Below are 14,066 nucleotides of genomic sequence, written 5' to 3'. Positions count from 1 at the left end.
CAGGCTCTGCTTGCAGCGAGGCACGGGCATTAACCACTGTGCTGCTGCCCAGTTAGCAGCAGCGTGCGTTTAAACATCGACCATGGCCCCGGTTGTTGATGCCACCAATTCCTTCCACCTCCATTGCACCTCACAGGAGATGTGCAGCAACAAACCACGACATGCCACAAGCTGCTCTTAAGACTGCCCTAACATTGATGAATGGTATTTGAGAACTGCTAATTTCCTCCCACATGCAGAAATACTTATCCTGCTACACATGGTGTTCCCAGGTATCCGACCAAGTACTTGCCAGGCTGGCAGAATCGGTCAACGACTTGGGAAGATCCAACACGCAGGAACGGAGTGTTTTAAGGTTTATGGTAATGTTGCTCTGCAGCCAATGGTTTGAATCAGACCGCACGGGATGAGACAAACGAGATGAGAAAAGCATTTCCACAGAAAAAATTATTTAAAAAAAATCGAACCGTCATTGGGAATGGTGCAGAAATGCAACGCGGTGAGACAGAATGGACGCAGGCCACCCCATACCAGACCCACCAGTAGCATCATGTAGAACACAATTGGGCAGACTGCTTATACACCTCGTCTCTCCGCATAAACACTGTCAAAATTTACGCATCCCATCAGCCAAATAGCCTGCTGAGAGTGCGTATTGTGATAGCATTGGTTCCATACGAGCAAAGCTAGAGGGGTTTTGATATTCAGTGTCTCATCAGCAGCAAGGGAGTCTGGCTTGCTTGAAACCAATGCTAGTGAACTGCTTGATGTTTACAGGCAAGGGCCCTCTCAATTAGAGGTGCTCGTTCGATGCACGGCTATTTTAAGAAGGCTGCATGCCCACGAGGCCATGTGGTGGTCGATGAGACGCGTAAAGAACGCATCATTTACGCAGACGGACGGACGCGAGGTGGCGGCGTCTGCTTCGTTACTCTGCGCAACGGTGATCGGAAGTGAGCGAGGGCGCCCACATGCGTGTCCACACAATTATGGGTGCACAGTAGGGGGGGGGGGGGGCGGGGCAGCATTAAAATGTACACCAGTCACACGTGGGGGTGGGGGTTGGACAGCAGGAGAGCATGGGAGGACGAAATCTCAAATTACACCAAAGATTCAATTCACATTTTTCACCGGATCCGGGAAACCAGGGCGTTGGTGGAACCCCGTCTTCAGTAGGCGGTGTCACTGGATTCCTGAGAAACAAGAACGCAGGGGGTGAGGACATTTACAGTTATGTGGAGATGGGCTTTGTGTCGTTGCAGGAGCAGCAGTGATCTTTCTGAAAGAGCCATCCTCCTGCTGTCCCTGTATGGCACAGGGCCACTCAGCACCTGGCAGTGAGCGGCCGTTTGCCGATCGGGGGCGATAACTGGTTCCATGTGAAATCCCAATTGAGTGTTGTAATATTTGACTTTAAAACATGTGGACCGTGGTTCTGGCACACAATGAACTCCACATTTTGGAGCAAGGGATCTTGACGTCCACCGAAGCAGACGGCATGGAGCGTCTATGGTGTTTACACCACCCCAGCCACACCTGAACCCACGTGTACCCGCGCGCGTGCGAGTGTCCACGGAGCCACGTACCGGTGCTATCGCTCCTCACGGCCACTGGTACTTGAGGTACCAGATGGTTTCATTGGAGAGCTGCGGCCCAAACAGCGGGTTCAACTGAGCCAGGATAGCGATGAGCCAGCTAGAGGGGGAGACGGGAGGGTGGGCCGAGAGGGGAAAAAAGGTGGGAGAGAAAGGAAGGAGAGAGATAAGGGAGTGAGGTGGGGGGGGAGATAGGAGAGAGTGGAGGAGCGAGAGACAAAGTGGAGATGAGGGGAAAGAGTGGGGGAGAGTGGATAGAAATAGGGGAAGAAGTGGAGAGGGGGGGGGAAGAGTGGCATTGGCGTCACGAACAATACAACACAGATTAACCGCACATGACCCTGGCTTGAGACGTTTAGTGGCATTCTCTGAGATCAAATGAGCAGAGGCATTGGTTTTCATCGCCCATTAACAGCCCTGCACCAGTGGTATTAATTGAACATTCCTATGACTCACAGAGGTTAAGTAAATGTAGAGGACATTCACTGTTGATCTTCCCCACAGTGGTTCTCATTCATCCCGGAGGGGAGGAATGATGAGCTGGGTCACCTGGTAAACTCCCCCCCCCCCCCCTACCGCTGCCAAAGTCAGAACGCACAACCTTCCGACTACGGGCCGTGCACTCTTCCGCTGAGCCCCCCCCCCGTATTAAATAAAAAAGAACGACAATCTCCAAACTGAACCGTGGCGGTCTCAATGGAGTCTCCACTTCCCTGGTCCTCCTCTCGTACCCAGGGGCGGTAGTAGGGGGCGGAGCGGGCGGTGGCGATGTAGATCTGGTGCCTCCGTTTGTTGTTGTTTTAACGACCCAAAACAAACAGCGTCCCCGTGAGCGATCCTCCACACCCAACCACCGGCCAAAGCCTGGCAGGTCTGGCGTGTACCGGGCGGCGTGGCGGCCCAGAGGTGATCATGCCGGGTTCTCAATTCGCTACACTTGAGAACCCGGTTTAAAAGGTTTTTTTACACATCCCATCAGCCGCACGGCCTACATGGTAGTGGATAATTTCACCAGCATTGGTTCAGTTTCAATATTTACAGTCTCATCAGCAGTCAAAACCATGATGAATTGGCAAATGTTTATAGGCAAAGACCATCAAATATCTACTCACCGCAACTCTACACTGCTCTGAAATCCGTTTCTCTCTCACACACCCACTCCCCACATTCTCTTCCTCCAACTGTAATCCACTCCCTGCTAAACGAATGTCACCACCACCCAAACGCTGGAGGATGGAACGTCTCTCTCTGTTGTTGTTTTTCATACAGGGGTTGTATGTTTTTGTCTCAATTCTGCTTCCATTAGCGGAGGGTGATAGGGGCGAGACACGGGGCCACGGGGGTCATGATGATGAGGACAGAGGAAGGAGGACAAGACGGAGGGCATCACGGTGACAGGCCACGAGCAGGGGACTCGCGCCAGACTAAACAACCCCCAGGCCATTAACCCAGATATTTGGGTTTATCAGCGGAGAATCCCGAGCACGATCAACCATGTTTGTGCTCGGCACCGCAACAGGACAGGGAGCACGCATGTAAACCGACTGGTAAACTGCATGAGTTAACCGGTAAAACCCCGGTTACCGGTTTGCCACACGTAGGAACGTCTAGAGCAACAAACCGGACGTGTTGAGCTTCTGAACTGAGGAACGAAGGAAGCTGCCACCAGGTGTGGTGGAATGGTGAACACACAGGCTGCGGGTTCGATTCCATCTCCCCGCACAGCAGTTGAGTCGACAATGGAAGAGTAGGCCAAATCTAGAGCTGACTCGAGTGGAGGCGCTTTCCGTTCAGCAGTGATGTGCTCTGGCAATTGCAGGGCTGCATCTTTACCTTTTACTTGCCCATAGATTATTTACCCTCAAGCCTCCCGCCATGCGGTTTGTACGTCCACGCATGCCAGTCAGCGCGTTTGTTACACTCCACTGGAATACGTTACCAGTCTCTGACTTTTGGAACCGCTGATTTATTCTGAAAATGGTTACCGGTTACCAACCCTAGTGGAGACACAGCTCGTGCTGTTGTTACTTAATAATCTTGCACAAAGTTGCTGTACTGCATTGAATGCACTCCGTAGCGTTAGTATAAAACTGCCTATAACACCAAGCAAATCTCTCAGCGGTTTAAGAAGGCCACACCCTGCTGAGACTCAGATAAATGTTATCAGTTTGGAGCATTCCTGCATAAACAAATGCGATAAGAATGTCGATATTGCTGGTTGCTGCAGCCGTACGCATGGTTTTCTCCGGTTCTCCCACATTAAGCCAAATACTCATGAAAAGAGATTTGGCCAATTCTCGAAAACACGACCACAAAACTCGGGAAGGCCCTGCAGACCGACCGCGAGTTTCCTGGGTGAATCTATGCCCCGATTCCCGGCCTTTGGGCGCCACCCGGTGGCGAAACTCCGGTACAACACAAGTGACTTCCTGCTGTTCGAATGGGCATTTCTGCTCATCTTCTGTTTATAAGGCTTTTCAGAGCCAGTGGTGCAAATCCAACATTTCTATGGCGGGGGCAAGTATATACAACCACTCTTTGACTTCCCCACACAGTAGTACTCATTCATTTGGCCCCCGGAGGAAACGATGATGGGCCGAGTCGGTCTCAAACAGGACTGGAACTCGCTCCCCTCTGCCTGTGAGCCGCCCGGCTGCTGTTGCTACAGAACTCGGCTCAATGATCACAAAACATTGGCAGGCTTCGAACGACCCGTAGATTTAAATTAATTATGATCACTACCATACATCCTTTGATTCGTGCATGATAACAATTCATATTCTTTGGTTCTTTCGGTAAAGTCACGTAGATAGAAAATAAAAAATAAAAAATTACGTTTCTATCGCAACACAAGCAGTCGTCATCAGGAAGAGAGGACAGGCGGGAAAGTTTGAAGTAAAAGGATAATAATTACTAGTGATTTACACAATTTGCACAATTATACGTAGACCAAGTGAGTAAACGAGGCTGCAAATGAAACTAATACAACATAAATAATGTGGCGTCTTCCTTCAAGTGCAGTATGGACTTGATTGGTCTACGAGGATGATGTGCGTATCTGTGTGTGTATATTTAACTTTATTCGCACTGTACGTAGCCAACCGTACTAATCGGAGGTGTTCAGCTATCAATGAGGCTAAAAGTGCTTGTGAAGATTCTTCTTCAGCTCACCTTTGAGCCAAACACAAGGCAATTTACTTTATCTGTGTCGGGTGGTGGAGGGTATTAATGAAACAGGTCAGATCAATGCATGGCCTAACCCAAATATAACTAGTGAATGAATGAGTGATTTGTGTGTTGCAGAGGTCGGCTGAGCGAGCACCATCGTTTCCTGACTCCGTCTCTTTGTCCTCTGCTGCCGCCCCAGAGCGGCGGGGTCCAGGTTTGGCGACACAGGCGAGGGGAGACTGGACAGGTCCGGCTAGAGAGCGGTGTTTAGCGAACACAACTAACGCACCCACCCAGCCAGCCTCTCAGCCAGCCGGCAATACGCCAAACATTACCAACATTACACACAACAACACACAATACTTACTGGTCTTAAAGGCCAGTCACTAAGACACCAACTGTATCCAACCAGAAGTAAGCCATCTAGTCAACCAGTCAGCCTCAAAGTTACACAACCAGAAACACACATCCAATGAACGACTTAGCCTCTCAGCTAGTCACCCAGCTCGTCACCCAGGAACCGCTATCCACCACTTAGGAGCTCTGCCGCCCCTAACTCAACATCACCGCGAGTTGCTTTCCCGCGTTGTGAATGTTCCATCGCTCGGTGACCACGTCGTTTTTACTGCAGCGTTCACAAAACACCTCCGCGGAGATTGTGTTAAAAGTCCAGCACAGCGCTGGCAAATGATTTATGCATGCGGTGTAAAAATGTATCATACTGTAGCACCTCATGCAGCAGGAAACTATTACTAACCACTCCATATTCATACAGTGTGGACTAGTCTTACCATATAATTATTGTGTACTTCTGCAGTGCCTGGTAGTAATTGTAAGTACCCCGAATGGATCATGGGCTGAATTGACCCTCAACCAGAAAATAACACGTGGATTTTGGATTTTAAGTAGGCCCTCTTCACCATCATGAATTATGGACTATCCACTGCTGGATGAAGGCGTGCCCATGCTATCGCCATTCCTCATGACCATGTGATGCCACAATCCATCCCGGTCCTGCATAGCTACTGACCTCATAGCGTTGTTTAGCAATGGTCATGCTCTCATGCGTGCTCAATCCCTTGGCCGTTATTCCACCACAAGTCTCGTCCACTGGCCATTACCCACTTACAGCCATTACTTGCATACATCCCTTTACGATAGCAGTGTTTAATGAACACACCCTTCACTATCTACGTGTAAATATGCAAGTCAATGACACACACCAACCACCACGCTCAACGTGCCTGATCTTATCAAGTGCCTGGAGATCGGTGTTGTAGGCTCGGACTGCAAGGTGGCCACGAGGTGGCAGTATAGCAATGGATTAGTAAATCCATCTGTGTGGAGTGGTGAGTGTAGAGTGCTGTGGAACTCACAAGAGGTAGCAGCAAACGGCACATGTCACCAGCATGGTGTTGATAACTCTGGAAAGAAGAACGGAGTCAGGAATAATCATAAGCACACAAATGTATATTTGTCTCTCCATGTATAAAAAAAACCCTATGTTTTTTACACATCCCATCAGCAACCCGGGTTCTGGCAGCATAGAATTTCAGCACAATCGGTTAAATGCAAGAAAACTGTACCACTTTTAACATGAATTGTCTCATCAGCAGTGTGGCTTTGCTTGAACCAATGCTGAACGCCAGATGTTAAAATGCAAGGACCCTCCTCTGTTCGTTATGGGTGTGAGTTCAACATAAAGCTCGATAACAATCAACACCAACAACTCTCAGATTCGTTGTTGAGAATATAAGAAACTAAATAATGAAGCAATCCGCCTCTCATATCTGTCCTTCTAAATGAAAAACACACACACTTTTATATATTTAGTTATTCTTCTCCACAACGACCATAAATATTATTTTGGAGTCAGGATTTGATGCAAGAACCACCGCAATTCACTTGAGTTTGACTCCCAGCCATGGGTAACATTAGTTACAAGTGGTAATTGAACATGACCCGGACCAACACTCGGCATTATATGTTAAACTTCGTGCGCACTATACGTTGCCAGGCGTGCTGATCGTATTTGACAACACATTCTAGTCGGTTTTAATAGGTTATCGCTAGAATAATTTTCGCCACTGCTGGTCTAAGAATTATACGCCATACAAATGCCGAAAACACAACGTATTGGAGCAAGCGAGCTGATTAAACACTCTCTACTGATGAAAGGATGAATATTGAAACCGTTCCAGCGTTTTGCTTGCGTTAAATCAATGCTGCGGCTGCTGCTAATATGGACTCTTTGAAGGCTGTTAAGATGTGTAAATCATAATTTTATGGAGGTGATATGGGAAGGAGGTGAATGCCGTAGCTAATGTCCCGTGCAGGGTTACAGACTGCCGGGACAAGGTGCTGTTAGCGAGCAGAGCTGTTTACGGCAAGGTGACCAGTCCAACGTCCGACCGCCTTTGTATCCCCAATGCTCATGTTCACACCGCACCACATACCCAACTCGAATGAGACGTGCGATACTGATACTAAAAATATAGTTTTCATTTGTACTAATGACTACTAGTATAAGCTTTCACTATTAACGTATATCAAACAATTGGTATTTACATTTAAGATTTTATGTACAGAACATATTTGCCCAATAGGCCTCAACTGTCCCATGCGTAGCCTACGCTCTTGCCTATAAGCGGCCGGGGCGGAAACCACTCCGCCTCCTTCCTGGCCGAAGCGACGTGACGACCCGCAAAGGGTTTGCCGATAACTCACCCTCTGTTGGGCCCCTTGGGGATGAACCAGGGCACGACGAAGCCGATGATGCCCCAGAAGACCGTCATAACGATGATGGGGATGGTGAGGCCGTGGTACCCCATGCTGGCGAGACGACGGAGAAGCGAACCGCGGCGCAGCGAGAACGACCCGCGAGAAAAGATCGCTCCGTGTCACGTGATGCACGCACGTGCTCTACATTTCCCAGCGTGGATTGGCACGGGGGCGTGGCTGCCTATCCAGTATATGGAATTAGAGCCACGTTAAACACCCCTGCTCAGCTGATCGTCGTACTGCATCTCAAGTCATGTACAGGCGCAGCCCCGCAATTGCTTACCCACGCCACTGCTGGCAGAAGAATGCTCCGCTATAGACAGCTCTAGAGGGTGCTGAGTCTACTCTACATTTCGTTTTGCCGATTGACTGACGTGAACTGCGCGGTGGTGCTAGCCACAGAACCCCCTCGTGCGCCGTATCGGTCTTAATAGCTGCTCGCTAACACGTGCTCCGAGTCTATGTGACGGATCTGTTTTCGTACGAGTGTGCCATGTGGCAGATCTTCAGCAAGCTACTCTGCTGATGAGACGCTGGAAGTTAAAACCGGCCCGGTTTGCTTGCAATTCTGATGCAAGTATGCACTCCCAGGTCGTTGGGATGTGTACACATTTTGCAGGGACAAATGAAAGGCAAATTGCTATTCCACACGACGCCGATTATTTTGTATGTCACTTGTGTGGACGTGTTCCTTGTTACTCAACTCTCTCGTTGGTCTAAATTGAAAACGTATTTCTTTAGAACTGCTTTGAGTTGTTTGTTGGCCTCACCCCACACCCCCGATTAGCAAGGTTAGCTACGTACGGTGTGAAAGGAGTTCTGCATACAGTGCATGGGTTCTCGACGGCTGGTACGCCCTCGTGTGCGATCAGGAGTGCAATGCTCAATACCCGACGTTTGTGGCCGAACAATCCTCTCCAAATCGCTGGTTTTGTAAATTACTCAGATGCTGTTTCGCTCTTTAGGAACATAATGTAAATGCTCACCACATTCCAAATTAATCTCCAAAGTACAAACTTCCCGAAGGGGTGAGCACCCAGTTCTCTCACTGCGTCCGATCGACTTCAAAGTGAAGCAGCCTGGATAAATAACGAAGCAGTGTTTGCTAATTGACTATCACTCTTCTATCGTTAGCACCATGGTGACTGTTGCTGGAAACTTCTCTTTGTCCACCCACGTTGACAACTAGCGTCTAATCTATATTTGAAGTTTTCGTGACTGCAGGGATCCATACGCTATGGTTCTTTCGGTAAAGTCACGTAGGGAAAATAACGTTTCGGGCACAACACAAGCGTCCATCATCAGGTGGGAAAACCACAGAAATTGTTTCTTGCCGTCATCAGGTGGGACAACCACAGCAATTGTTTCTTGCTGTGGTTGTCCCACCTGATGACGGACGCTTGTGTTGCGGCCAAAACGTCGTGATTTAATTTATACCTACTTGACTTTACCGAAAGAACCAAAGAGTAACTAGCGTCTACTAGACCATCTTAGCTGAGTGTTCAACCAACACATTGCAGGTCACAATAATTCTGCTTCCTTCTACGTACTTTAGAACTCTCTCCCATCGTCTATTTTCCCAAGCTCTTATAACTCAGCTTGATTAATTAAATATTCCTGTTAGTAATAAAAATGTTTTAACAGTCCTGTTTGTTGCTGCCTCCTCACGTTTTTGGCCTAAATACTCAGCAACCAACAGTCGAGTTGTTCAAACACTCCACCACCCAACACATCCACACAACCAACACAGAGCGTTCTTGTGAAACAACGATGTTTTTATTGTAATTGCCGGGGCAGGCGGGCAAGTGGGGGGAGGAGGAAGAGGTGGACGAGGTTGTTTGTCCTCACTCCTGCATCTTCTCGATCGTCTCCTCCTTGTACTTCCCCTTGTCCTGGCCCTGCTGCCTGGACTTGCCTTTCTTCTCCAGGATCTTCTTGCGGTCTTTGTCAAGCTTCAGCTTCGTGATCACCACCTGCAAGCCGAGGAAGCGTCACCACCATGATATTAGTCCTCATGACAACCACAACCGGCACGATTAGTCGACCAATCGACTAAAAGCACGTGGCAACAATAACCTGCGCGAGCGATGCTGGATGACCGTGGCATTCATTACATCGACAATAACGATGTTACCACCACGACAGAAGAGATGCCATTGATGATTATGGTGGCCGTAGCAATGACAAAGGTTGCAACAACGATCTGTATTAGTGTTGGGTTGGGTCATGTGGTGGTGGTAATTTTATGCAAAAATTGCCATTCACTCTCTACCATCCAACAACATGGTCACGTTTACATGCAATTCATACGTAGAAAATGTATTGATCTAATTCTGACTAATAAGGCACCCTCCTCGCACCAGTGGCTTAAGACTTATGGTGGCCAAATTCAACATCAACGTAGGATGTTTCAATCAAACCGCTTTCAGCTACTTCGTCAGGTCGTGAAGTTGGAAATCGAGTTAATGATGTAGCAGCTGTGACAATGGCAGTGTCAGTAGCGGTCATGCTGATGTGTGGAGCAGTAGCGAAGCAGTTAGCGCACTCTGCTACGAACCGAGTGGCACAAAGTTTGATTCTCTTCACAGCAAACACCAGTGACGATTATCTGAACCAGTCCTGGGCCGCCCCTATGTCAATTGAGTCTCATTTAAGTACCTAGTGTGATGTTAACATTGTCTCTCGGGATTCAAAGGGAGTCGGCGTGGTGCTGGCCACCCACGCCCTCGTGTGCCGTGCCGACCTTCATATCTAACAACACAATGTGGTAAAGGCTATACGGGGGACCTTTGTCTTTGGTTATGATAGGAGTGATTCTGATGGTGGTGGCTTTAGGGATGACAATGACGATGGCAGCAGTTAAGGATGACCAACACATCGATGAAAAAAGGGTAATGCAGCAGTAGAAGTCACCGATGCTTGTGGTGGTGGCAGGAGCAATGACAAGGATGCCAGTCGTGATGAAAATGTCAGTCACAGTGATGATGATATAACAATAACCATGGTGGTGGTGGCAGCTTATAAAATATGGTGATGATAATGACAAGTGGGAAGTGACGACTGATGATGACGACTCGGCAATGAAGGCAGTTTCAGCAAGAACGCCTGCACCCTCGCGCCCACCTTGCTGGGATGGATTCCCACGTGCACGCTGGCGCCGTTGGCCTTCTCCCTCTGGATGCGCTCGATGAAGATGATGTACTTCTTCCTGTACACCTGCACCACCTTACCCACCTGCTGGCCCTTGTAGTGACCGCGCACCACCTGCCCACAGCCGTGCACACACACGTGACAGGGATCACTTATGGCCTCTCGTCTTTGTGACAACAAGACAAATAAGACAATATGCCTCACCACATATCTGTCCCTCCACAGAATTTTTTTTACACATCGCAACAGCTACACAGGATTAGACATCACAATAATTGCCCCCTACTGGCACACTAACACCCACTTGCACACTGGACCACCTTGTGCCACACAGGGGCAGCTGCCATTGGGGGGGGGTCTCCTTTGAATGTTTGAGATGAGATACAAGGTACTTTTTAAGATGCGGAAGCATTCAAGCACCTTATACATGAGACCAGGTGGCTCAGCTGCAGAGCGAGTGGCTCGCAATCAGAGTTGCGAGTTCAAATCCTGCGTTGGGGTTCACTCAGCCAATCATCCCTCAAATCGGTCGACAAAAAAAGTGCCACTTTATGGAGGAGTCAACAGTGGTTGTCCTATGGTAAGATTCGCCCACACCAAATGAATGTGGAATTGCACCACTGGCTCAGGGCTGTTAACAGACACCTGAACATCCTACAATAAACATGTTATAGATCTCTTTTACAATCCATTAAGTCCAGAAGATAAACATACCAGCAAAGTGTTAAAAAGTGATTTGGCAAAAACGGCAGCGCTGGGTAGGACGTGTGTGAGGGACGGAAGATGGCCGGTTACAGAGATGGGCATTAAAGTGATCTCCACAAGTCTGGCGACTAATGGCCAGATGGTGGGATATTGTAAGGGCAGATCTATGGATCTATTTGTGAATATATGGATCTCTATGCGAGTCAAAGAAGAGTGGTTGGAGACTGCCAGGGCCTCTGCCATTCTCCTGTGTAGCAGCAGTAGCTGCTGGATTTGGCTGAGGTGAAAGGCTTTGGTGGCCACTTCTCTCTTCTTCGTCAACAACCACCTCCTCCCCACCTCAACAACTACACCAACACAACCACCATCACCCCTCCTGCCACTCTTCTCCCCTCCAGACAAAAGCCACAACGATCGCATCTGCCATGCTCATAGTGGAGACGAGTGACAAGCAGAGGGAGGTGGTGGAATCATCATCGGGTTGGTCATGACGATACCTTAAAGCTTGATACACGCAACCTATTGTCATTGTCGCGTTGGGGTCGCACGCACCTGGACCTCGTCATCCTTGCGGATGGGCATGGAGCGCACGCTGTACTTCTGCCGCAGCTCCTTGGAGAGCGGGGACGACATGATCTTCCTGCGCACGTGCGACGGCGCGTTGAAGTGCCGCTTGCGGTTCTTGCGCCGCGACGACGTCACTAACTTGTTCAGCTTCATGGCGGCTGCTGGTGCTGCTGGAGATTGTGTTCGTAGTGTTGTTCCGTTGGTCGTTGTGGAGAAGGGAGAGGTGCGAGTGGGGAGGTGGTGGTTGTGTTGTTGGTGATGCGTGGTTGTTAGTGGTGAGAGACGAGTGTCAGGCAGGGAGGTGGTAGTTTGTCGTGGGAAAGGAGTGGCAGGTGGGATGGTGGTTGTGGGAGAGGTAGAGATACGATTGGGAGGTGGTGGTTGTAGCGTCGTTGTTTGGTGTAGTTGTGGAGAGCAGAAAGGATGGAGAGGAGAAAACAGGGAGAACACATTGTTAGTTGGTTTTAAGAACAATTTGCTGCAGGATTGTATTTCTACAATTTCAGGCTTCTCCAACCCACAAACGAGCGTGAAATATGGTTAAATACCCCTCCCAGGCATGGGGACGCTCTCATCCAGCAGCTTAGTGACAAAGTGCTGGACAAGTTACCTACCCAGTAAGCATGTGATGAATGCATCCACCACAAAGCAAAACATCACGGTATATAAATGGGTACACTACAGTTTGTCAATCAGCAGGTGGCGTGTGGAGTCAAATGTGGGTACTAGGTCTTCCAAGACATCTGACCCGCGAGTCGGAAGAGTCGACCAAACAGCCTCGAGGGGAAGGCTTCTCTGGACGCTCCTTCCGCCAGCAGTGGGGTGAGCAAGGCTGTGCCTTGGACTTTTACCTCCGCGTCGTCAAATTCGACTTGTGTTTAATTGAACTTACCACGTGTATAAAATATACACGACGGCACGAATACACATGGTTACACGCGGCAAGGGCCTGATGGTGGATAACCATGCCCCACGTTAAGGAGAAAGCGCCGTTCCAATGAGAAAACTGGGACGAGTTTAGCAATCATCAGGCAGCGCGCGATGTATGGTAAGTGGCGGTAGCAAGGCCTCACTCAAGTCCTCACTATAATCATGCATGTCCACATTCCCATGCCAAGAACCGGGTCATACACACACGAGCCAATGCTTCTATACACGATGGACAAATGTGGCGGCACTCGTCTTTTAAACGTTCAGCCTAAGTGGTGGAAATTTCACATTCTGAGACGGGGCCTAGTTCACCCACTCAGCTACCGATGGGAGACATTTCACATTAATGATGGGGTCATGCCATCCGCGCACAATAGTGCTGGTCTATAAAAATTACGCCACCGCAGCATTTAAATGCAACCTATTGCCACTACTCAATTATAACAGCATCATCACCCATGCTTGATCCACTGCTGGATGAAGGCATACCCATGCAGTCGCCATCCCGTTCTCCGACCACGCATCTCACTCCCGTAACTACCTAAATCCCTCCATGGTTCCATCCCCACGGTGATTTCCCGCGCTAAACAACCCCTTCAACAGTAACAGCAGCATGAAACACTTTCACCGCGCTTAGCGGCCATCGAGTCTAACATCGCGATGGACCGCCGCCCGCTCAGGAGCCTCAACCTCCCGCCCCAGCGCCACCAAATCCCCTCGATGAGACCGGCGCTATATCCCCCCGCACTCCAAGGGCCCCCAACGAGAGTGGGAATGCCTCATGGGGTCGATGTTCACGGATTGCTCACGGCGCCCAAGAACCACGGTCACTTACCGCTCAGCGATGGCGGCCGAAAGGGAGATCGTGATGTCACCAAAAGGCGATTACGTCGGGCGAGAGTGATGACGTCACCGCGCGGAGTAGTGACACGACGTCATCCGTAGTGAGGTAAAACGTAAGCACAGATGACGTCAAATCTTTTATTTCCGTTTGCTATTTTATAGTTCATAGTTAATTTATTTGGTATAGCCCTGTGAGCCATTCGGCTCTTGAATCGGGTGCAACCGCAACAAACAAAAAAACATGAACAAAAAAACATATTAAAGTGATTTTGTGACTGTGCAAACAGAAAATACAGGAAAAAATATCAAAATATTCCTGAAATAGCA

At 49.1% G+C, this 14,066-nt stretch overlaps 2 protein-coding genes across 3 annotated transcripts; both read right to left on the bottom strand.

Annotated features, from left to right (window-relative positions):
- Positions 1–343: 343 nt before the first annotated feature.
- ATP6V0E1 (ATPase H+ transporting V0 subunit e1) lies at positions 344–7,705 on the bottom strand. The gene is made up of 4 exons (XM_032952540.2): positions 7,491–7,705; positions 6,140–6,187; positions 1,587–1,695; positions 344–1,193 (listed from the first exon to the last, which is right to left on the bottom strand). Exons 1-3 carry the CDS (start codon positions 7,592–7,594, stop codon positions 1,602–1,604), a joined length of 246 nt encoding a protein of 81 aa, XP_032808431.1. The 5' UTR covers positions 7,595–7,705; the 3' UTR covers positions 344–1,193; positions 1,587–1,601.
- Positions 7,706–9,298: 1,593 nt separating this feature from the next.
- On the bottom strand, positions 9,299–13,846 carry LOC116941435 (large ribosomal subunit protein uL24). 2 transcript variants are annotated; one of them, XM_032952542.2, is made up of 4 exons: positions 13,732–13,846; positions 11,952–12,133; positions 10,668–10,808; positions 9,299–9,517 (listed from the first exon to the last, which is right to left on the bottom strand). In XM_032952542.2, exons 2-4 carry the CDS (start codon positions 12,117–12,119, stop codon positions 9,389–9,391), a joined length of 438 nt encoding a protein of 145 aa, XP_032808433.1. In that variant the 5' UTR covers positions 12,120–12,133; positions 13,732–13,846; the 3' UTR covers positions 9,299–9,388. The 2 variants fall into 2 exon arrangements, with proteins under 2 accessions (XP_032808433.1, XP_032808432.1); XM_032952541.1 differs by having other exon boundaries at positions 11,952–12,136; positions 13,732–13,838.
- Positions 13,847–14,066: the final 220 nt, after the last annotated feature.

Source organism: Petromyzon marinus, chromosome 11 (assembly GCF_048934315.1).
Source record: "Petromyzon marinus isolate PM22_M1 ecotype Great Lakes invasive population chromosome 11, UKy_Petmar_22M1.pri1.0, whole genome shotgun sequence".
NCBI classification, from domain to species: domain Eukaryota; kingdom Metazoa; phylum Chordata; class Hyperoartia; order Petromyzontiformes; family Petromyzontidae; genus Petromyzon; species Petromyzon marinus.
The sequence above is the reverse complement of the archived record's forward strand: the minus strand, read 5'-3'. Positions and strand labels throughout refer to the sequence as shown.

Coding starts and splice junctions, on each gene's coding strand:
- ATP6V0E1 (XM_032952540.2), bottom strand. CDS start 7,594: ATGGGGTACCACGGCCTCACCATCCCCATCATCGTTATGACGGTCTTC. Junction 6,188..7,490: donor CCCAAGGGGCCCAACAGAGG/GTGAGTTATCGG, acceptor TCTTCTTTCCAG/AGTTATCAACACCATGCTGG. Junction 1,696..6,139: donor GCCGTTTGCTGCTACCTCTT/GTGAGTTCCACA, acceptor CTCCCCCTCTAG/CTGGCTCATCGCTATCCTGG.
- LOC116941435 (XM_032952542.2), bottom strand. CDS start 12,119: ATGAAGCTGAACAAGTTAGTGACGTCGTCGCGGCGCAAGAACCGCAAG. Junction 10,809..11,951: donor GCAAGGATGACGAGGTCCAG/GTGCGTGCGACC, acceptor GGCTGTGGGCAG/GTGGTGCGCGGTCACTACAA. Junction 9,518..10,667: donor TGGGAATCCATCCCAGCAAG/GTGGGCGCGAGG, acceptor CTCGGCTTGCAG/GTGGTGATCACGAAGCTGAA.